The sequence below is a fragment of the Apiospora phragmitis genome (genome assembly GCF_038363925.1).
Source record: "Apiospora phragmitis strain CBS 135458 chromosome Unknown utg000010l:1.0-9815664.0:1.0-9183399.0, whole genome shotgun sequence".
Lineage (NCBI taxonomy): Eukaryota > Fungi > Ascomycota > Sordariomycetes > Amphisphaeriales > Apiosporaceae > Apiospora > Apiospora phragmitis.
Window position 1 is genome coordinate 6,559,368 of NW_027117409.1, and position 21,525 is coordinate 6,580,892.

At 52.1% G+C, this 21,525-nt stretch overlaps 5 protein-coding genes across 5 annotated transcripts; all 5 read right to left on the minus strand.

Moving 5' to 3' along the window:
• Positions 1 to 3,449: 3,449 nt before the first annotated feature.
• PG994_011760 (mitochondrial cation transporter) lies at positions 3,450 to 4,711 on the minus strand (the record flags this gene model as incomplete). Its single annotated transcript, XM_066863169.1, has 4 exons — positions 3,450 to 4,139; positions 4,209 to 4,303; positions 4,373 to 4,506; positions 4,608 to 4,711. 4 exons carry the CDS (start codon positions 4,709 to 4,711, stop codon positions 3,450 to 3,452), a joined length of 1,023 nt encoding a protein of 340 aa, XP_066712279.1.
• Positions 4,712 to 7,142: 2,431 nt separating this feature from the next.
• Positions 7,143 to 9,320, minus strand: PG994_011761 (uncharacterized protein; the record flags this gene model as incomplete). Its single annotated transcript, XM_066863170.1, has 1 exon — positions 7,143 to 9,320. One exon carries the CDS (start codon positions 9,318 to 9,320, stop codon positions 7,143 to 7,145), a length of 2,178 nt encoding a protein of 725 aa, XP_066712280.1.
• Positions 9,321 to 11,424: 2,104 nt separating this feature from the next.
• PG994_011762 (uncharacterized protein) lies at positions 11,425 to 13,639 on the minus strand (the record flags this gene model as incomplete). The annotated part of the gene is made up of 5 exons (XM_066863171.1): positions 11,425 to 11,673; positions 11,725 to 11,850; positions 11,915 to 11,995; positions 12,057 to 12,234; positions 12,285 to 13,639. 5 exons carry the CDS (start codon positions 13,637 to 13,639, stop codon positions 11,425 to 11,427), a joined length of 1,989 nt encoding a protein of 662 aa, XP_066712281.1.
• A 1,299-nt stretch (positions 13,640 to 14,938) lies between these two features.
• Positions 14,939 to 18,035, minus strand: PG994_011763 (uncharacterized protein; the record flags this gene model as incomplete). The annotated part of the gene is made up of 7 exons (XM_066863172.1): positions 14,939 to 15,724; positions 15,777 to 16,019; positions 16,082 to 16,745; positions 16,802 to 17,071; positions 17,143 to 17,220; positions 17,284 to 17,638; positions 17,714 to 18,035. The coding sequence occupies 7 exons, from the start codon at positions 18,033 to 18,035 to the stop codon at positions 14,939 to 14,941; spliced, it is 2,718 nt and encodes a 905-aa protein (XP_066712282.1).
• A 1,686-nt stretch (positions 18,036 to 19,721) lies between these two features.
• Positions 19,722 to 21,080, minus strand: PG994_011764 (WD domain- g-beta repeat domain-containing protein; the record flags this gene model as incomplete). Its single annotated transcript, XM_066863173.1, has 5 exons — positions 19,722 to 19,924; positions 19,989 to 20,358; positions 20,417 to 20,655; positions 20,809 to 20,882; positions 20,968 to 21,080. The coding sequence occupies 5 exons, from the start codon at positions 21,078 to 21,080 to the stop codon at positions 19,722 to 19,724; spliced, it is 999 nt and encodes a 332-aa protein (XP_066712283.1).
• Between the last annotated feature and the right edge of the window lie 445 nt (positions 21,081 to 21,525).

Here is a 21,525-nt window from a genome sequence, read left to right on the forward strand (position 1 = left end):
GTATATTAGGTATGTGTCCTGCGTAATTGATCATGCGTGGTCTATGTGTGTTCGTAAGTATGCCTTTCCTTTCCGCCTTCTCACCATCTCAGCTAGAGCTTGAGAGAAGTCTGTTGGTTTGATGTTGCTGTCCGTTTCTATGACAATCCGGGATTGCCTTTCACGCCAGACAAAGCACCCGCAGCCAAGGTCGCCGACCCTGCAGCGACTTTACAGTGCCAAGTCAGAGGCCTCAGGGTTTACTTGATAACATGAAAGTAACGACCAGAGGGAGGGACCTATGTATGTGCGTGCAGTTTATGCGGCAATTTGGGTGTCTCTTTTCAGACGAGGTACAAACCTACCTATCACTGAAGGTATCCTCCAGTCTGTTGTTGGGTCTCCAGGTTAAGCACGCCTTCATTCAACCCAAGGCTTATTGGAAAACCAATCGAAGGATTTAACCACTTGATGTTCCTGTTTTTCCCTTCTTCTAGAAACAGCCCTCGCACCTCGTCAGGACCCCTGCCTCTACTTTTCATTTGGGCAAAGTTTACGGTTTGCTCCTTCGTATGCACAAGAGCCCCTCTTCACTCAGCCAAAGCGCCTGACGACCCTCTTGGGACGACCTGGCTGGCCGGCAACGACCACCCCTACAGCATGATATCACACTCATTCCACAAGGCATGGCAGGATGGGGGATTCTCGTGCTCGCTCTTGGGTTACTGAAATGAGTCAATCAGTTGTTCATTCTTCCTATCACCCCCAAGAACCAACGCGAGCGACCGACATAAGTCGAGAAAGGGAACAAGCAGGACGGTCTTGGCAGGCTGGCTTACAGTACCTGGGCATCCCAGTGGCTTGACATCCGCCTATGCAGGTCTCGCAGTAGTGCCCACGGCCGCTTCGCAGGACCCTTGGCTTGGGTTGTGAGAACGAATGGAATCGCTGCTGTCGATTGTCCCTCCTCAGGGAGTTTGCACCGGGTCTCAATGAAGCTTTGAAAGCTGACTCGGGGTTCTCAGTGCTCTATTCCGTACTTACATATGTGAGTCCTGCTCGTAAGAGTTGGGAGTTTGCGGAGTCCGCGACGCTTCTGGGCTAATGTATGTACGCTGTACGTACGCGCTTTGTAACGAGACTAGTTCGCCCCAAGCAAGCATTGCTGCCTACTGGAGTCTTTGGCGGCTTCAAGATCCCCAGATCTTACACTGTCGACTTCAGATCGTTCAACCATGAATACTGTGAAGTATGTGGGAGATATCTAGTTGTTTCTTCTCTCCTCTCCTTCCGCGTCCAAGATTCGGTCGTTGATCAGTCTGGTACGGCAAGGTCTTGTTTTGCTTCCCTAAGACTGCACTGTGCCATGTCTGATTTTGATGGACAAGCACAGGCACCCACCCCGTCCTCCCCTGCTTACCCTACACTTTGCCAACCCACTGGGGCTCTTTTACTACTAGCACTCTCAGTACAGCCTTCTGGTAGTCAGGCCGCCCTTCGTCGGTCGTTCAACCTTTATTAATGGCAGTGTATCGAGTAAGGGAGTAAGGCGGATTTTAGACACAGCCAATGCCTCCGTTGCGACGCAGGATGACATGGCCATGAAATCCCTCTTCCCCTCTCCACCTCCCATTCATTGCCTAGGTTACTCGCCTCAAACAAAATGACCGGTTTGTCGTCCAAGTGGCAATTCTTATTTGAGGATGGTGGGCGGCTCTGATCATCCGTTGCGGTCAGTGGATGGGTTCCTCGGTACTGTAAGCACTATCTAATCATGTAAGGTGGTACGCAGTCGTCGTAGGCGGTCCGCCCAGATGGTCTACCTACATGCGTACGGCCAGTAATTAAGTCCGTCCAGCAATCAATGGCACCTTGTCGGCCATTTATCCGTTCGACAATCGTCTCTTCCTGCGACGGCGACGCATCCCATCCCGTCCAGCCATTCCCCCGCCGTTTGCCTTGCGAAAGCTGATCCACATGGCGTGAGAGAGCCCATCACCACGTTTCTGGCAACTGGCAGACTGGCTCAGAGGGCAGCCAACGTCGTAATTGAGGGGGCAGCGGACCCTTTTCCCACACAGATGTGCCAGGGTGCCGGGTACAGCAGATTAACAACCTACAGCGTCATCTCGGGCTATTTCTGGTCGGAGGAAAATCTTAGAGAGGAAAGTTCCGTCCTACCACAAAATCAAGAAATTCGACAATATCCTTCACGGAGATAACTCATCATATGACTTCGCCCATCCGCAACAACCAACCTAACCGCAAGGGTCCATCCCAACGCTGTATGGATCTTTAACGTGACATCGACCTCAAGGTTGTTCCATACATAATAGAAGATCCTACGCGCACAGTTAGCAGTTTTTTAGGTCTTATGAGATGAAAGGATCCAGCACCCGGAGAGCCTACTCTTCCCCGCCCCGATCATCGCTGGCTATTGCTACCATGTTTGTTCCCTTTCCACTGTGGCTTTCACTTGGAGGCACGTGCGGACAAGCTGACGGGCACGTACAACACGTCGATGGCACATACCCAAGAAGTGTACAAGTCCTGTATGTAGAATTCGACTTCTTCGCATGATGATCATTTCATGTAGTCACACTTCCGGGTAATACGGAGGATCTTGTATGAACTTGCCCGCCCAGGGCTCCCAAGCACCGAGTGCTACAAGCACGACGGGAAATGTCACAGACGCAAGCCTGGCCCAAACAGGAGGTTGTCGTTTTATCTCGACACTCTCCGTATCATAAAACGGACGGGTGAGACTGGGATTATATGGATTCCGATCCCGACTTCTTTCCTTTTACTCACAGCGTTCCGTATAACTGAAACATGAGACTTCGTCCGCATCCAAGGTTTTGCCGGCCTGGTAGAACGTGAAGTACATACAACTCCTCAATGGTTATTGAAGAGAGAGAGAGAGAGAGAGAGAGAGAGAAAGAGAAAGAGAGAGAGAAAGAGACGCGGACTCGGCTCCTCCTATTGTACGAGTCTGTTTCCCTAATCGACCCTGATGATGCGCGGGTCAAGTAGCCACTTTACTCTCTCGGGATGGGGACCTAGGCCTCCCCGGGTTTAAGGGTTCAAGTGATGCGCGTTTCACCTCATCTCGAACCGGATCGACGGGTGGGAGATGGCCTTGGACGGGGTCTGGCGATCAGCGAAACTAAACAAACGCCCACGCATCCAGATCTGCTTCTATTTATCGCATGTTGTCATTGGCAGGAATGCAGCGACAATCGGCCACGGTAAGAAAGAATCCAAATGCTATGCAGGTATTGTAAAGAATCTATGGAAAGAAACGAAACTCTACGCATATATTGTAATGAATCTATAAAAGGAATTCAGAGAACGCAGTACTCGCAGGACACCCGACTCCCAACGCCATCCGATGCAGGTAGTTTGAGAATGCAGCCACTCCTCATCCGCAGAAGACGGCTTTTCTATGAAATCCCTATCAGATCAGAAGATCAGATACCTCTGTTGAACACAACCATGCCTCCCTCTCCACCTTTGCCATGAAACTCCTCCTCGAGGCTACTGGCACTAATGCGCTGCCTCGTGGGGAAGGCCGCCAGCGCAAACGGCAGCGCGAGGTAGCTCATGCCCAGAATCAGGGCCAAGTTGATCGGGGTCGTGTAGCGCGGGTTCTTCTTCAGCCATTCGGTCCGTTGCAGCCGCACGAGAATCAGCGGCGGCACGACCATGATAGGGCTGCTGTTGAGAACACGGCTCAACGCCGTCTCGCTGACGGCCAGGGTGGCCGCCTTCTTGCTCCTCCCCAGGCTGGCCACGTCGTTCTCGGCCTTGCCCTCGGCCGCCAGCTTGGCCTTGTCCTTCTCCGATAGCACGGGGAACACATCGATGCCCGTGCGCATCTCTTCGCCACGCATGAGGAACACATTCAGGAAACCAGCGGACGCGACCGCAGCAAAGGGCACAAGTCGGCCGAGGACTGTACGGGTGGCAGGCGATACCCGCGTGAGACGGGGAACGATCGAGTTGAGGCCCACAGCCACGGAACAGGAGGCGCCAACGGCGAGGAAGTAGGACTGTGCGATCTTTCCATACGAAAGAGGGGTGGATTTGTTGGCGTTTGCGTTGTTGATGGCAACGTTCAGGGACTGGTTAGCGACTTGCCACCCTATCGTTCCCGCCGTCTGTCATGATGGAGTCGGATCGTCAGCATATCTACTTCCTAGCTGAATCTGGGAAGAACGGCCGCCTACCTTGAGCCCAGGGGTCAGCATACCCGCCGTGACCACCAGGTTAGACAATGCGAAGCAGGACATGCGGAACGGCAAGAGAACTGGCTCGCCAGTGTCTGCAAAAATATCTCAAGTCAGCGCCGGGGAGCTCGAGGGGAATGGTTGGTTTCAGTCATTCTCCGTACCGGGATGGAGCGTGGCGTCCACAATCTTCTTGGCCTTCCATAATTCCGGTGTCATGCTCTGGATCTCGCCTTGCTTGTATGCGACCACCAGCTTCTTTGCCTGCTCGAGGCCATTCTTGCCGGCAAGTAGGGTCCTGCAATCAACATCCCAAGATATTAGCGACACGTCTCCAGCAAGCTGTAATTTTTTGTGCCTGCCATATCCCCGTAGCCTCAGATTTATTCGCTGACTTACCTGGGGTCTGTGATACCAGCTGTCTGCTTGACACGGCCCCAGTACGTGCTGAGGTCGTGCTGCGACTCGGGCAGCTCACGGTTGCCCGGGAGAGAGGCCGACATGTTGTCGGTCGCTGCAAATGCCGGGAAGTGTCGCGTGTGCTCTGTGCAACAGACGCAGAGATAGAGCGAGGGACAGTAAAAACCAGCTAACGAATGCGACAAACTCCAAGCCGGTAACGAATGCTCTACTACTCTTTGCGACGTCGTGCCCTTCTGACTGTGCGAAGGGAATAATTTGGTCCCTGCGGTGGTGGGCGGCCCGAGATCGGGGACCACGCTATCTAAAAAAAAAAAATAGACCGCCCCGCAGATCGCGGATCACTGCAATCTAGCACTTGCGCCATGATCCTTGCTGGATACCACGAGGCATGAGAAAGTGCGTTGAAGAGTTGATGCATGTAGATGTTGTGACAGAAGCGGGAAACATCTGCACAGGTTGCAGATGCATTGTTTTTGATAATTGGCAGTTCTCTTTTTGGGCCAAATTGTCCTGAATGTCCTATTTTTATACCGTGATACCAAGAACGTTTCTAGTCATCTTCTCTTGGCGTATATAACTGATGTCCCTAGTCCGAACCTTTCACCTTCCCAGCCATGGACTATAATAAGCCGAAGCCTATAATATAATAAAACTATTATACCAACTGCGAGAGACGATAAAAAAGAGGGAAAGGAAGTGATGGGGAAAAGAAAAAGATGGAGAGAAACGACAGACAGAAATTAGAAACGGTTGAGCTGAGGGCTTGCTGTCGTGAAGGACCTCAGGCATGGACTGGTCCAAAATTATTTATTTCGGTGTGGCCACATTATTAGGATATGTCGGTTTTATACCTTATCAGTCGTATTCGACATTGTTTTATTCCCGGAATGAAGAGTTATGGCGGTGAAGAAGGACGAGACCCTAATAAGAACCAATATGATGTCACCTAGTGATCCTGCCTCTCCGTCTCCGATGCTTGCTGACCTAGCTCACCTGATTGAGACATTGAATGAGGCCCAACACACCAGGGACCTGGAAATCCCGTCGGTTCACGGATGATGGATTATTATTAATAATTATGGTATTGCTGCATGTGCTGATGATATGGAGGAGAAAAGCGGGCGGATCTTACCCAAACCCGGTCATTTCTTCTCTGATGGCTATCTGTGCCTGACGGGGCTTGGCAATATCAGAGAGTGAAAAAGTAAGTGATTACACAGATGCAAACAGAACCGCGATACTCCAGAATATAATGAGAGATGGTGATTGAATATTTAATAAGGAGATTCGTAACGTTCGTATCGTGATTCCTATGTCTCATGCCATCTTGCCAACGTAACGTAACGCTCGGGTCTCTATCGCTCCCAACCTCCCCGCCTATAACCTTTCGGATGTCATCATCCTGCAGCGGCTCCCAGTCTCCACGCGGGAGGAGGGGGGAAACACGCCGCCCACAATCCCGATACGATGCCCTTCTCTACTGTAGAAAAAAAAAGAAAAAGAACGTGAAACCAATACCCATCCAACACATCATCCGTTTCCCTATACCAGGCCAAATAATCCCCGCGAAAGACAAGTTTCACCGCCCAACCCCCCCCCCCATGCAAGTAAGTACTGTATGTATGTACTTACTATATGCAGACTCCGATCCCATTGCATCCGTTCCAACTGCAGACTCCGTGTGGAACTCACACACGCACGAGACTGACAAATGGCCCTCGTCCTTTCGCTCCTCCTTGTTTCGGTTTGCGGTCTGATAGGTTCGATTCTCGGACATCGTCGCTTGTTCGCTCGGGGGCTAGATGCACGTCCGTTGATCGACCAGCTTCCACAATGATGACACCTGCAGCCGTAGGTACACACTTATATACCGGGGTTTCCGTTGCGCTTATTCCGAGAGATGTTCCTCTCTTTCTCCTGTGAACTCACCCTCTCGCGCACCAGGATACCGCATGCCGCTAGGTGACACAGCGTCATCGGTGCATCGAAGGGAAATGAGTTTACGCACGTCCTTGTACCATCAACCCCAGTAATCGTAGAGGCCCATACAAAACTGCAGTAGTCATCATCGTGAAGATCCGGCCAGTATCATTGGAGTCAACAGCCCGTCTCCACCACGCGCTTAGCGGTCATGGTGGCGTCTGCGGCGCCCGTCTGTCACAAAATAAGTAAGATCAGTTGAGATTGCTCAGGTATACATATGAATTCTTCGATGCTGGTTGGGGGAGTTAGAAACAGCAAAAACGGCATTCTATTTTCAAGAAAGTTGAAGAAGCAATCAACACAAGACACGCTGGCTGACTTTCGGTTCTCGAAATTCAAGCCAAGGCTTCAACATGAACCAAGTATCAAAAACGCCAGCCCAAGGATGGTTCCCAGAGCCATCTTCGTCAATGTCGTAAAGTCGTGATATATCCTGATAGCTCCATTCTTGCCGGCAGCTATCCAAGGAAGTTGAAAGCGAGTGAAGGTGCAGGGCTAGAGGACAAAAAGCCGTGCATTCTTCATGACTTAAGGCGCGAAGTTCCTCAGTATCTCCTGTCGTAGCCGACAGGAGGCGCGGGGGAGAGTGACCGAGTACGGGTTCCCATCAGAATAACGGGGACCGTAATCGTCATCGTACCGGCTCTCGCGCGCGGGAGCTGGAGAGTGCCAGTCGTCATCCCTGGACCTCCCATAATGAGACGAGTTGGCTCGCTGGAGCCGTTCCATGCGCCGCTCGTGTCGCCTTTGCTTCTCTTGGTTCCACTCCTTGACCTGTTGACCTTGCTCACGAGCCTCTTTCATTTCGGAAATGGCTCCTTTTATACCCATAGCCGCGATGCCCACGGATGCAGCATCTTGCATGATGGCTTTAGACTTGAGTTTCTTGGCCTCCATGGGAGTGAGCCTCCCTTCCTTGACCGCCTTGTGTCTTGCATTGCGCTTCTCCATACTCTGATAGACATTATGTGCGGCGTGAATCGTTGCCACGGTGGCTAAGCCCGTGGTAATCATTTGCTTACCTCTCATCTTCTTGGCCGTCTTCTCGTCATCGTCCGAGTCTCCCAGATCACTGCTCGAGACGGAGCCGGATCGACCACCCCGTGTATGCGATCGAGACCTGCTGCGGCGTCTGGCAGTGGACCTGTCATCGTCGTAGTATTCGTCCGGACCTCTTCCTCCTCGCATGTATCCCCTGGAGGTATAGTCGTCATCGTAGGCGTCGGGGCTCCTCCTCCGGCTTTTCCGGGATCGTGTGTCATCGTAGTCGTCCTTATCTTCAGCAGGCGCGCTTCCAAGGCCAAGCTTGGCTAGACTGCGGCGCGCTCCGTCCACAACACTTCGGCTACGGCTACGACGTCTGTCCCGTGAGCCGGCCCGGCTGTCATAACGGCTGTCATACGAATCAACGCTGCCACGGCGTCCCCGAGAACGAGACTCCCGATCGTCGCCTCCCTTGTCTAGCAACTTCTTAGCACCCAGGGCGCCGAGACCGGCAGTAGCGAGAGCTGCGAGGCCATTGCCACCGCCACCGCCACCGCCTACAGAGCGGGCGCGCGACCGAGATCGGCTCCGGCCCGTCTTCCCGTCCTCCTCGATATCCTTCCTGGAGCCGTTCAGGACGCGGTTACCAACAAGGCCACCGATGACTGACTCGATGAGGTGCCGCTTGCTATCCTTATCGGGATTATGAGCAGCGTCGATGGTGGCAGCACCAGCAGCAGCAGTGACGATGCGCTTCATCTTCTCGCCCTTCCAGCCACCGGGCTCCCGGGCAACACGGAAAGCCTCAGCGGCACCTGCGACAAGAGAGGCTTTGGCGGCCTTCTGCATGCGACCGGCCGGGTCATTCCTGGACTTGTGCGAGTCCATACTGCCGCGGCGGCTCCTCTTCTCTGAGCGGCGGTCGTCGTATTTGTCTTTGTCACTCCCGCCGCCACCTGTCAAAGCTTTGATGGCGCTGCCGAGACCGGCCGCGGACAGAGCATTCTCAAGGAAGGACTTGTTGCCTTTGCGGCTCCTGTTATCCTCCTCATCGTCGGAATAGTATTCAGAAACGCGCCCGTCGCGACCTTTGTGGACCACATAAGTGGATTTCTTCTCGTCCTTTTCGGCGTACTTGTTGTAGACGTCAGCACCCTGGTAACCGGCAAGTGCACCTGCTGCTCCTAGCGCAGCTGAGGCGACCAGGTTGCGGTCGGGCTCGTGGAGGCCCTCCTGTTGAGCCTCGCGGCGATCCCAGACCTCCTTAGCGCCAGCAGCGAGAACGCCGCCGACAACGGCAGCAATAATCTTCTCCTGTTTGTTGAGGACGCGCTTGCGAGTTCTTTCCTCCTCTTCGTAGTAGACGCTGCCGGCCTTCCTGGAGCCGCGGTGACCACCACGGGCTGAGCGGCCGTCGTGGCGAGGATCGTAGTAGTCATCATAGTAGCCTGGATCTGCAGAGCGAGCGCGGCGGACATCCCGCGAACCATTATATCCGGGAGGCGGGAAGTCCCGCCTGACTTCCTCGATAGAGAGGTCGCTGTCCTCGCGAGCCCGAGGGACGAGGTCGGTACGGCTAGAAGGGTTCACTCTCAAGTATGTCTCTTGCGTGTCAACGTAGCGTGGCTCTCTGCCATCGTGCCGCTCTTCGCGCCGTTCTTCGGTGTAGTATCGCCTGGAATGGCCCCGTGAAGGGGGGTCATAGGGGTCGTAAGTCGACATGATTTACACCTTTTTACAAATGTCTATAGGCCCGATGAAAATCAGGTGCAAGTCGTGTGTGTGTGTGTGTGAGTATAAGGATAGGATAGATTGGACAGTAAGAAGTGATGGAGAGAGTAAGCTCAGTGAGTGAGCATAGAAGGACGTGGGTGTTGCGGTGAAGCGGGGCAGGTAGCTGAGCCTGGAGGTATCGCAGTAGCAAAGCAGGAAAAACTGGATATAGTCGCTGCCTTATGACTGGGGCCGATGACGTAAAGTAGAAGACGGTCGCTTGAGTCGCAACAACCCGGTATGGATGTAGAGGTATGCTCTTGTTTCGTAGGGCAGTCGGCAACAAACAACCTTTTCTTGGTCGGATAGCAAACTGGGCAGAGAAAGAAAGCAGAGTGGTTTCAAACAAGATGCGCGATTGGGGGTTTGTAAAAGGGTTGGTGTAGGGTGGCAGGGTGCTGAGGGGCAAGATTCACAAACTACCACGACAGAACAGGGAAATAAATCGCTAGGACAGGGACGGGTAGAAATGGGTAGCGGCAGCAGCGGGCTCTCTCTCTCGGAGTCTGAACAGCAGACCACACACCGACCTTGTCTCAACGCCCAAGAACTACGGCTCACTATTCGTCCTTATTGGGCTGCCGCATAAGAGCGAAATGCGAAATTGGCACTAGGTCACTAGTAGGCCTGGCTGGCTCCCAGGAAGATGGCTGTGCCAGAGTGGTTGGAGGGGCAGACTCTTTCCCGGCTATGGCCTATGACATGGAAGACGCATTGAGGCTGGGCACCTACAAACTTGCCCGAATGAGACCCCGTGCTGCCAGCCCAAAGCACCGGGGCGGTTGGCGGGGTCTTGTTTGCTGCGGAACATTCTTGTGGGCACACTGGTCCGCCACGAGGCAGTAATATGTTTGTTTGTTCTTGTGCTTGCTCTACAGTACATGTACCCGGCCGAGGGTGCGCGAGACCGTCTATCAAACTGTATTCCAGTTCGAACGTGTTGTCAAACATCAATATGCGACAAACTCAGTTCAAGAGGCAGAGAGGCCGCCGCTTTGTTCTCGTTTGTTGGGGGACAGAGAGTCTGCCCGCCGATGACGTACGTTGTGTTAGTGGCAGTGCTGCATCAAGCGATGAGAGAGGTTGGGCAGATGTCCAGTCCAGCTCACCTGCAGGTGATTGTGCTTTCTAGACTCGCGTAGAGCATGTACGTAAACGGAGATGGCCGGAGGCGGTGCAACGATTCAGCAAGTGGTCCGACAGGTACAGCCGAAAAGTATGTGAGAACTACAGTATATGCTAAATCAAATGCATGCTATCTTCGTATGGCTTCTTCGGTCTTCAGTGCCTGGCCTACTGTTAACACAGGGAGAAACCTTCTGACCTAGGTAAAGACTAGCCCCGCCTCCGCCGCCCGACTCGCCGAATGTTTCTCGAAGCTCCGTCTCTTGTATGTGAGAGCCAGATCAGCAGATGATGTCATCCTATAACCAAACTGACTAGGTAGTTTACATCTTTCGGAAATTAGATTTCTCCAAGTCTCGCCCACTCAATCACTTGTCGGGAGATGAGATACGGATTGTGCGTGGCACGGGATAGAATATATGCGTTCCGGTAGTCTAGGACGTACCACGAGGCATCATGCTCCGTCCAGGTGCATCCGAAGGTAGTCATTAGTCCACTCACGTCCAGTACGCAAACCAACTTGACATGTAGGCGAGTTGTGGAGGGTGTTATATATCTTCGAATAGATACAGCTTCTACCTACTTCGCATACGTTCATATATGCTAGACAATTTTCAGAAAGCATCAGCAAAGTATCCGCAACTCCGTCCCGTGATCGCTACTGAAAAAAACAAAACTCCAAGCCCCCTATTTCCAATTTCTATGTAGAGTCAAAGTCACATAACTGTACGCCTTTACAGCTCTCGCCCCCTATCAATTATACGCCCAAGCAATTATTCTAGTGCCGTAATCCGAATAACCACCCGCGTCTGCCACCTTCTCAACTCATCTTACAGAACTAGACTGGAACTTTGGCTGGGAATCATATATGTTCGACAGCGTCCTCACCATGCCCCTGGCGATAGGGAGTATGACTCCTTGGGAGCCTTCAGCTTTCCCCATTGGCCAGACGACTGTTCATGAAGAGATCAAAGGTTTCAAGGTATAGCTCGCTGGAGCTTGTCGTTGCCATGATGTGCGGATTCCGCTCCAGAGCCTCTATCCACATATGCCACCGTGTCCCTGGCATAGGATCGCTCCAGTGTCGATGCTGGCGGAGCATCCGCGACAAACGTAAAACGAAAGGCGCGAAATGGATGTCTACCAAGCAAAGATCGGCACCGAGAAAGTATGGTCCCTATATAACGTAAGCGTCTGCAAGCGAGAGGACTCCTGGCTACATCCGTACCCTTTCATCAGCGGCCTGCACTAGCGCCCTGATTTCGGTCTGCAAGCGATCTATGCCTTCGGACTGCTTGGATGTATCTGTTGCTCGTAGAAGATTGAAGTACGAGGGGACAATCTTGGCATTGATCTAGACGGTATTAGATGGCTGAAACTCACGGGGGGCTCGCAAAGCCTCGAATACTTCAACTTACATGGTCTATCCACAACCTACAGTTTGCCTTCAGTCGTGGATCCGTAGGGAGGAGGGGCACATGGTGATCGCGGTCTTCAAGCTGCAATTGATTCATAAGGCATGGGACATCTCAGCCGCTTTCTGGTAAAAAAGAAACTCACATATTCGAGGATCACAGCACTCTCGCCACTAGCCCAGTCTCCCTCGCGTATTGCAGGGACCATACCACGAGGATTCGCCTCTAGCAAGTGAGTAGGTCGCTTGAAGGGATCGGTCTCACAATACTGGTATTGCATTCCTTTGACCTCCAGAGCAATCCAGACTCTTTGCGAAAAGGGGCTACACAACCAGTCAGTCCACTGCAAGGAAAGATTTATCATAAGACGTACCAGAAACACGCAGCATAGAGCTTCAGCTCGTGTTCCTTTGAATGTTTTTTGACAGTCAACTGGGCTGCGCCAGTGGCTCTTCGCTGGGTAGGCTTCTGGGTTTTCTTGGCCTCCTTTCCCTGTGCTTGGATAAAGCGCTGGACGGTGGATTTCTTGATCTCGTCGCTCTTGGCCAAGGAATGCTTATGAGGGCCAGCTACGCCGTCTTGCTTTCCGTTACCTCCGTTTCCGTTAACTCTTTGGATCGTCCAAAACTTGTCACCAACAAGTGGAGCCTGAGTCCCATCTATGGTTATGCCGTCGTCGAGCTGTATGGTGGCCCCGGCGAAGTATTCGGTGATTTTGATCTTGACGTCGCATAAATCTCTCTCCCGCGCATTCCGCTTCCTCTTCTTCTTGGACGGATCGTCCGACTTCGGCGTCCCAGGCGGCCGTCCTTTCATGCGACAATCCCAGTAATGCGATATGAAGGGCTTGCGCTTATACTTTTGGGTCGACCGATGGGAATAAACATTATCAATGTGGGGGAAATATGTCTCGAATTCATCATTGGTCAAAATGATCATATCATCCACATGAAACAGCTTCTCCCGCCACATTTCGAGATTTGGCGGATCGGGAATGATCCTATTGACCAGCTGACCGTGAGGTCGATTCTCTAGGTTCTTGGGGGGTTGCGATGAGGACGAAGCCATCCCTGGCCCCAGATAATCCTCCTCTTGCTGTAGTTGAGCGATAAGACCCGGGGTCAAGATATTGAAGGGACCCTGGCTAACGTGGATGCCATGGTTCGCTGGCTGGGGGTGACTTGAAGGCGGCATTGGCGGCGGCGGCGGCGGCGGCGGAGGAGGAGGGGCACCAACCGTAACGGGCACGGGAGAGGCACTCAACGCATGGTGATGCTGCTGGTGAAGTTGCTGCGCAGGAGGTGGCGGGGGTTGCTGCTGTTGAGGGCCATGTTGGAGGATAGGCACAGTAGTAGCTGTCTGTAGGCGCTGGAGATGCGCATGGGAGTGTGCATGGTCGAGATAGAAGGATGGGTCGGGCCCGTCGAGTACAAGGCCTATATCGGTATTCGATGATAGAGTCGGTAGGGAAAAGTGCGGCGGCGGTGGCGGCTCGTTGGGCGGTGGCGGGGGTGGAGAAGAGGCATGATGCTGGTGATGGTGGTGGTGGTGGTGAGCGAGGTGCGCATGTTGGTGCTGCATGGGCGGCCCATGGTACTGTTGTTGTTGTTGCTGCTGCTGCTGTTGGTGATGATGGTGCGATTCGAGATCAGGCAGTCCATGATGGAGCGTATGGGCGACAAGAGGGTGCGGGGTTGCGAAAGTGGTTGACGAAGGGTCCATGTCCATATTGCGAGTTCAAGAGACGACTGTTGCACTGGTCCTACTGCTAATTGCCGCTTCTTACACCATCTCGCAGCGGAGGGCGAGCTGTCGACACCAGTCCATTCTTCCTTGACTATGTAGCAGTAGTTTGGCCTTGTTTGTTTGTTGTTTTGCCGGGACTATAAGCAGAAATAACGGATAGATGGATGGGTATAGTGTTGGGTACCTAACCGCAAAGATATGATAAGAAGCTTCAAATTATAGATTGGATATTAAGAGGTACGTAAAGTAGGTAGCTAGGAGAGAAGGTAGACACTGGCCCAACGATGCCTGTATGAAGACACAGATCCGGAGAAAGACTCGAAAAGACGCTTGTTGTGAGAATAACAGATGCGACTCTGCTGCTATCGCGAAAAAGAAATGGCCCCGCGTGAGGCGTAAGGCATGTGGTGTAGTACGGTACAGTAGGGTACAGAGGATGTAGGTAGGTACAGAGCCGACGGTGGTGGGTGGCCAGTAAAGAATGTACACATTGAGGAATCCAATCCGAAAGCGCACTTGCATTTGGGCGCCGATCCCTGCAAGGGTTTCTGAGGCAAGACAAGTCTAACCTAAGGTTGAGTCTTCAATTGACATGTCGTAGGGTTAGCGGCAAGGGAGAGAGGCCCGGGGGAGGGGTCGATCAGTTATCGATAGAAGCCCAGGAGCCCAGGAGCCAGGACGCTCCCGCTCGCAAGGTCGCTAGCGAATCATACAGCCCTGTCCCCGGCTGGGCACTCCAGTCCGACCGAGCCAGCCTGAACCTAAAACCCTGAAGATCTCGGTTGACCCCCACGGCGTGCCATCCATGTCTCAGCCGTAACATGGCAGGTAGTGTAGGGGTACGTCGTCCGCCTCCCACACGACCGACATGAACAGCTGCAAGATAGAGTAGGTAAGTAGGTGCACGAGCGCATTGCATGTACGACATCTCATCTCTGACCTAGCGTGGGTATCACTCGATTGTATTTCATGGCTTATTTCCATGCCAGCCGGTATATCGTAATGGTAGACAGTGAGGGCATCCGTCCGCTCTTGTACCTTCCGGTGACCCATGATGCATAGTACCTTACAGACAGCAAGCCCGGTATCTGTCCACTGCCAATTCCGTGAGCTCAGCTCTCAATCCCGTGAAACTCCAGTCGCTATGCCCAGGTCATAACAAAACTCTCGTCTACCGCCAGAGCAACGAGAGATTCTGCGCCGTACACCAAACCCAAACCTCAATAACCAGCAAGGAATCGTTCAAGGACTAGATAAGTATTAATGTGCATGACTGCTTCCCTACACCCCGCTATCCCATTCCAAGTCCATAGCATCCATTGGTGGCATATTCATAAGATTCCGGAGGACACCTTCTGCCACAGGTGTCATCCCTGACTGATCTTGTGTTTGGCCCCAGTCATTTGGCATCGTAAAGTCGTTCCCCGTCATCTCCGGTATGATAAAACCGCGGCCCGGTGTCATCCCTGAATCGGCTCCTGTTAAACCAAACCCGTTTGAAGTTGTGAAGAACGACGTAGCCGCAGCGTCTATATCGGACTGCATCCCCATCGGTTCCTGTGGGCTAGCCTCAAAAGAGGTTCTACCAGAGCCCGTCACACGCGCTGAGCCACTGTTGGGTTGCTCGGAGGCGCCACTTGAGTTGGGCGTCGGCCGGCTTGACAAGCTTTCTGGGTGAGGTGAGATCGACAGCTCATGTGAGCTGGTTTCCTGACTCTCAACAAACCCATTCGTGTTCAAAGAATTGCTGCCCATGGAATATGCATGCAGAGGCATCCCCGGTAATGCTATATTTTCATTGTTGTGCCTTCCTGTGCTCGAATCCCGTGTCGGCATGGAGTCCCAGGGTAACATGTCGTAACCAACGCTTGTTCCCCCGCCTGCTGCTGTGTTCTGGCCCTCTGGCTCAACGACTTCCGGTCGACGAGCAGAACTCCCAGAATCACCTCCGGCGCCAGGAAAGGCGGGGTCGGCGTTGTATTTGTTCGTTTTCATCCCAGCTTTCTCAAATTGCTGGTTTAGCCTTGCATGATCCTCCAATTTGGCCTTCACCTGAGATGTCATGGGCTAAGTCGAGTCAGTTAATAGTTCGCAGGAGCCACAGTGTCTTCTCACATACCGACTCACTAGCCCGGGGAAAGGCGGCTCTTAGCATTGGTATCCTCGCACCAAGTGCTTCCAGATCTACGTCAAGCTGAACAAGGAATGACTCGGTCAAAGGGTTCTTGCGCTTGAGTGCATTCATAGCTGCCAGGAGAAATCGTAACGAGTCCGCTACCTGGCTATCGTCTGGCCGGCTCTTTAGATACTGTACAAATACACGGGCGGCAACATATAAGCAAAACGAGAGAAAGGGGTTCATCTGTGAAGCCGCTATTAGTAAAGACCAATCGCAGTTGTTGCACTGTCCGCTGAACCACTTACCACAGAAAGGTCCATGTGGGAGACCATCCTCATAATGCTTGCAATTTCGTTTGCGGCGGTGATACACCGCATCTTGCTTTCAGTGCTTATCGATGACGACAGTTTGTATTTGTCGGCTTTAAAAATAGCTGCTTGGTGCAGACAGATTGTCGAAGTGTGAATATTCATGTTGGTGAAGATGACATTGGGATTGCTAAGCCCTGTTGGAAGTTTTAGCGAATTAGGAAGGCACAAGGACGTATTCAGGAGGATATTGTCCATGTTCCTATGGCGTTTCCAGAATTCGCCATTGTGGTCGTGTTCGCGATCGTTGGCATCAGGCCGGTGTAGATGGACCAAGTTCCGACCAAAGAGACAGGCCATAAGCACAACACTGGAAAACGGCTGGAGCTTTGCAGCGCCCGTCGGCGTCATGGATTCAGATAGCGTTGAGGTCTTTTCAGGACGGCTCATCTCGAATGCTTCCTCCGAAGCAGGGAGGTCTGTCATGATGTCCCTTTCGTCGAAGGTCATGGGCCATCCAGTACCGATGCTGGCATAACGATCTTGGCAGAAGGCCATCCAGAATGTTCTTCGCCTCTCCTCTCTTTCGGTCCAGTCTCGAGGCGGTGGCAGACACTGTTTGACATCTAAGCCCGAGCCATCTAATCGATGTAGTCCGATCCTAGGAGGGTATTAGCTCCAATGCCAGTTGATCTTAGGGGAGGGCTAGATACGCACATCTGACTTAGACGCGCTGCAGAACCGGTGCTCATCCAAGCCCGGGGGAAGTACATCATCTTGAACTCGTATGAAGCAAGTAAGATGTGGGTTTGCGCATGTGCGACTGAGATCATGTGTTCCCCATAGCCTTTGATGTAGTCGGCTTCGACGTATTTTCGAGCTCTTTGATAGAACAAGTCCATCATACCTGCATACTTCTCGGCCACGGAACAAGCCAAAGTCCACATTGCGTATCGTAGCGCAACAGGGGGACGCTGGCTCGGAGCTCTGGCTTAAGATTAGCTCTCCCTCCTCGTAGACAACTACAGCTGTCACTGGAAATCCACGAGGACACTCACAAGTTCATCGCCGCCAGATATCTAAACTTATGCATCATTGGCAAAGATGGATGGACTTTTTCGAAGTAAATTTGATGCCTGGGAAACCATGGAAGTCAGAAGGGATCGAAACTCAGTCAAACTGCATCGCAATATACTTACAGCTCATCTATGGTTTCTTGCGGCGGAAGAGGTTCCTCTAAGCCGAGACCAATCATTTCCCACGTAAAACTCGGATCTAGGTTCATCCCCATGGGCATGGCAGTATTGAAGTTGAAGTCGTCGCCAGCCCCGGGCTGCGGCGAGTCGCCGTTGAAATGCCACCGGTCCATATCATTGTCACTAGCAATCGCAATGGCTGGGTTTGTTATATTGAGATTTGCCGTGGTAGCAGGAGGCTTCTTTCGGGGCTCGACGGGGTTAGAGGAGGATTTAGAAGACTCCTTGGGCGCAGTGGTGGCGTTATTGGGACTGGTCGAGGATGATTCAGGCGTGTGCAACATCGATTCGACCAGTTCTATACTCGCAGTAGTACATGGTTAACATGCTATCCGCCAAAGAACGACAGCATTGAGGAGCGGGCGTTGCTCACTTAATCGCTCTTCCAAAGCTTTCACGTAACCTCTCTTTGGGCCACTCTTCCTCCGCACTTCATCATAGGCGCATGTATGTCCCAAACGTGTACAGGTGCTACAGCTCGGCTTGACCCCGTCGCATTTCAGTTTGCGTTTGCGGCATATCATGCAGGCAAGTCTTTTCGGCTTGGGGACACTCGAGTTGGTTGTTGTTGCACCCACCGGTTGGGCAGCGTTATCACCGTTGCCTTCCGTGACGGGGCTCTGATCACTTCCGTTCCCTTCTTCGTCCCTCGATGCCGACCGACCAAGCGAGTCGCTCGGCACGGATGAAGCCATAGCCACTATCTTCGGCAACTTCCCGGTACGTGAGCGTCGCGTGTCCGAAGTGCGACGGATAGCCGTCGAGTTGATTGGTAGCTACGTGAGAGCTGACAAATGTTTCGTCGCCAGCGTCTTTGTCCGCCTTCAATCGAGTGCTAGGTCCGAATTCACTTGGTTATCTTGGAGGCAACGCAGGGCCCTGGATTCTGGGAAACGCTTTTGCAATATCGAGTAATGGACTCAGTGTCCTTCGCTAAAAGACAGTCGTTAATACGTCAGGAAGAACGTGTTGCTGTTCTTCCGAAACTGACTGACTGTTATCGTTGAAGGCACAGTAAGACGCAGGGGCATTAGCGTGAGATAGCAGACCCAGTTAGTTGGTACCTATGTAGTAGACGGGGTCCAGAACGGGGCACTTAGGGGAGACAGGCATGTGTAGTAGCGGGGACTTGGGGTGACAATCAAATAGTAGGGCTGAAGCTGGCTGAAGCTGCTTGGCCCATACCTAGGCAGTAGGCAGTCGAGAGCTACACGTATGTATGTAGGTGGAATTCGATTTCAGACTCCCAGCGCAGGGAGCAAGACAGAAGCTACATAAGTCTGATACCACTTACTGACAATTTCATGTGCCTGCTAGGCAGCATTAGAGTCGTCATGGATGTACAAATTCCGATGAGCTGAAGACTACAGCAGATGTAGCCAGGGAGGGTAACATAACATGTATGTATGCAGGTGTGATGTTGATGCAGAGCGAGCCCACGAAGGACGTGGCACCCCCGTCACAACACCACCAATTCCCATGACATTCTCAATTGGACCGCAAATGTACTGCTACTAGCAATAGAAATGATCAACGGGCAGAGAAAAAATCCTCCTTTAGAGATATAGAGAGGGTGTATCTACTACATGTCCTTCATATTACCCATATACTATACGAGTCAAGCTACTAGGTTAGTAACAGATTAGAAGTATACTGACTAATACCTCCAGCTACTTTAAGTACGTAGCCACCCGTCCCGCCCCGCCCCAACTATTGACTATTATCTCAGGGAACCTGAAGAAGCAATTGCTGGTCAGTGGGAGTATCTGCCCTCGTCGGCTCCCCTTAAATGTACTTGCAGACATTCCTCTAACGAGAGTCATTGACTGCTGAATGTGCTTGGGCTTCCAGGTGACCGTGGCCTGTCGTTATCTCAGAAGCTAACCTAAGTACTCGCGCACTTCGAGACGTCACATAAGGCTCGTAAGTCGGGCTGAAATTGCGCCGTGCTGACAGCCATCACTTTTCCCCCCTTATTAGTGTCGCAGCTATGGTATTACGTTTCCTTCCCATCCTGGCCTGCTTCTTTCAGTAGCCATGTCTATAGTTTGATATGGTCTATTGTCCAGCACTTCTTTATAGAGTTCTTCCCTTTCTTCAATAATAAGTACAGTGGCCAGACATCCAGGATGCCAAATTTCCTTCACTTAGGTGCTGCCACTCTCCAGAATACGTTCGACATTGGCGTTGTTCGTCGTCACAAAAGCGCTTGCACCATTATGCATGTTGGGAGTTATAATAAAGCTCTGATGGAATCAGCATTGAGATAGTAGTGGACTCAGCCACCAGGGGCATAGTACTGGAATTGCATCTGCCTACCTAGCAGTTCAGATAGGTATTACAGATATGGAATGAATTTGGTACCGAGGCAAACGCATAGTTTATTTTGCCCCTGCACTGATGATGCGAAGGATCCCGAGGTCGCTGTAGGCGAGAGCATACCTATTCGGGGCCCATGCGACGACTGGACACGGCGATGCAGTCTTGAATGTGAACAAGTGCTCTCCTGTCTCGACATATGTGAACTCAAGCCCGTTGCCTTCATCACTTCCACCAACAATGTAGTTGCCGTCAAAGGAGAAGCCTAATTCTGTGGTGAGTACTAAAAAGATTGACGGGGAAATATACGACCAAAACAAGAAACTCACTGATTGTTCGAACAGGACCAACCATCTTAGGGATGGTCCTTTCGCAATTCCACTCAGCCGTGTCCCATAGGGAGATCAACGAATCTGTCCCTCCTGTCGCCAAACATCTGTTGTAAGGGTGCAACTCGGCCGAGATGCACGAGGATGTATGCCCGCTCAGCATGAATTCTGCCTCTTCCTCAGGCTTGTAGTCGTAGCGGAATGCTGGCTCGAAACTTGGGAAATCCAGGATTCGAATGCGGCCTTCGCCAGTGGTAGCGTATATCCTCTTTCCGCCCCAGCAGAACACCACCTGGTTCGTCGGTATATCCTGCTGGTGAGAAGAAATGGGTATGCTTTTTGTTGGCGAGAGTACGAACAGGTTGTCTGCCTGATGAGGGTTGTTAGCACGGCATGACCTGACGCTGCTGGAGGCGGGTTCGCATTACCTTGTTGCCCACAATAAGGTGTTCACCGTCAGGCGCCCATGCCAAAGTGAAGGCCTCACCGAGCCCCTTGACTTCATTTACGAGGGCCTTGGTCTTGACATCCCAGAATTTGACCGTACCATCAATGCTGACGCTGCAGAGTTCAAGCTCCTTGACAGGGTTAAATGCCACCTTCTCGATTGAGGCAGTATGGCCTTTGAGCTCAGTTGACTGGCGGACATTGGGTTTGTCAACATTCCCTAACGTTTAATGCCACATTAGCCGATACAGTCGCTAATAAACCAACAGGAAACCCCTCGGCGTGCTCGTTGTTTCTCATGTGTAGGATACCCGGGGAACATAACGATAAATCGTCAACAAACGATCCCATTTTCACGACACTGGAAACGTACAAACCCGAAGAGTCTTATCCGCACATCCTGTCGCGACCCAAGTACCTAGAGGATTCCATGCTATGGAACGTAAGCTATAGACAGGTCAGTCAGCATAAAGACTTGGCATCTGCCCACAGGGGGCGGGTGAGTTTTAGTTTTCCGGTTGCAATAACGTACTTGTGAACGCCTCTGGCCGCATTGGTATCGTTGTAGGTTGTGGGTTTCAAATTCGGAAAGACCGACTTGAACTTCTCCGGCGGAACGGATACCTTGGGTTGTATGCGTGCCATCTTGGCCAATGTCAAGTGTGTGAGAGCCCGGTGAAGTTTACAATTTGGAAGTTCTGCGGTGTGCACGCGACTTGAAGGTATGGGGGTTTACTGCCACTACCAGAGCATCGCCTTTAGAAGGACGTTTGAAAAACCCGAGACGCTGGCGAATTGAATCAATATCCCCTTCTTACGAGGAGTTGGCTGTCTTTCTTGTTCGATGATTCTAATTTCTGAAAGCATCAATCGCATCTGATGCAATCTGCTACGTAAATACATACATACCTAAGGTAATGAATGACCTGGCATAAATCACAAGCTGAAGCGTGGGCGCAAAGGCGGGACAGGGCTGTGCTCTATTCAATTACCAGGTATGGATATTACTTTACCCAGAAGAGTAGATCAGGTACAGCTAGCTGTGTATCCGTTGATCCCCGTCCACCTGCAAGCTGGAGCTGATGGACGG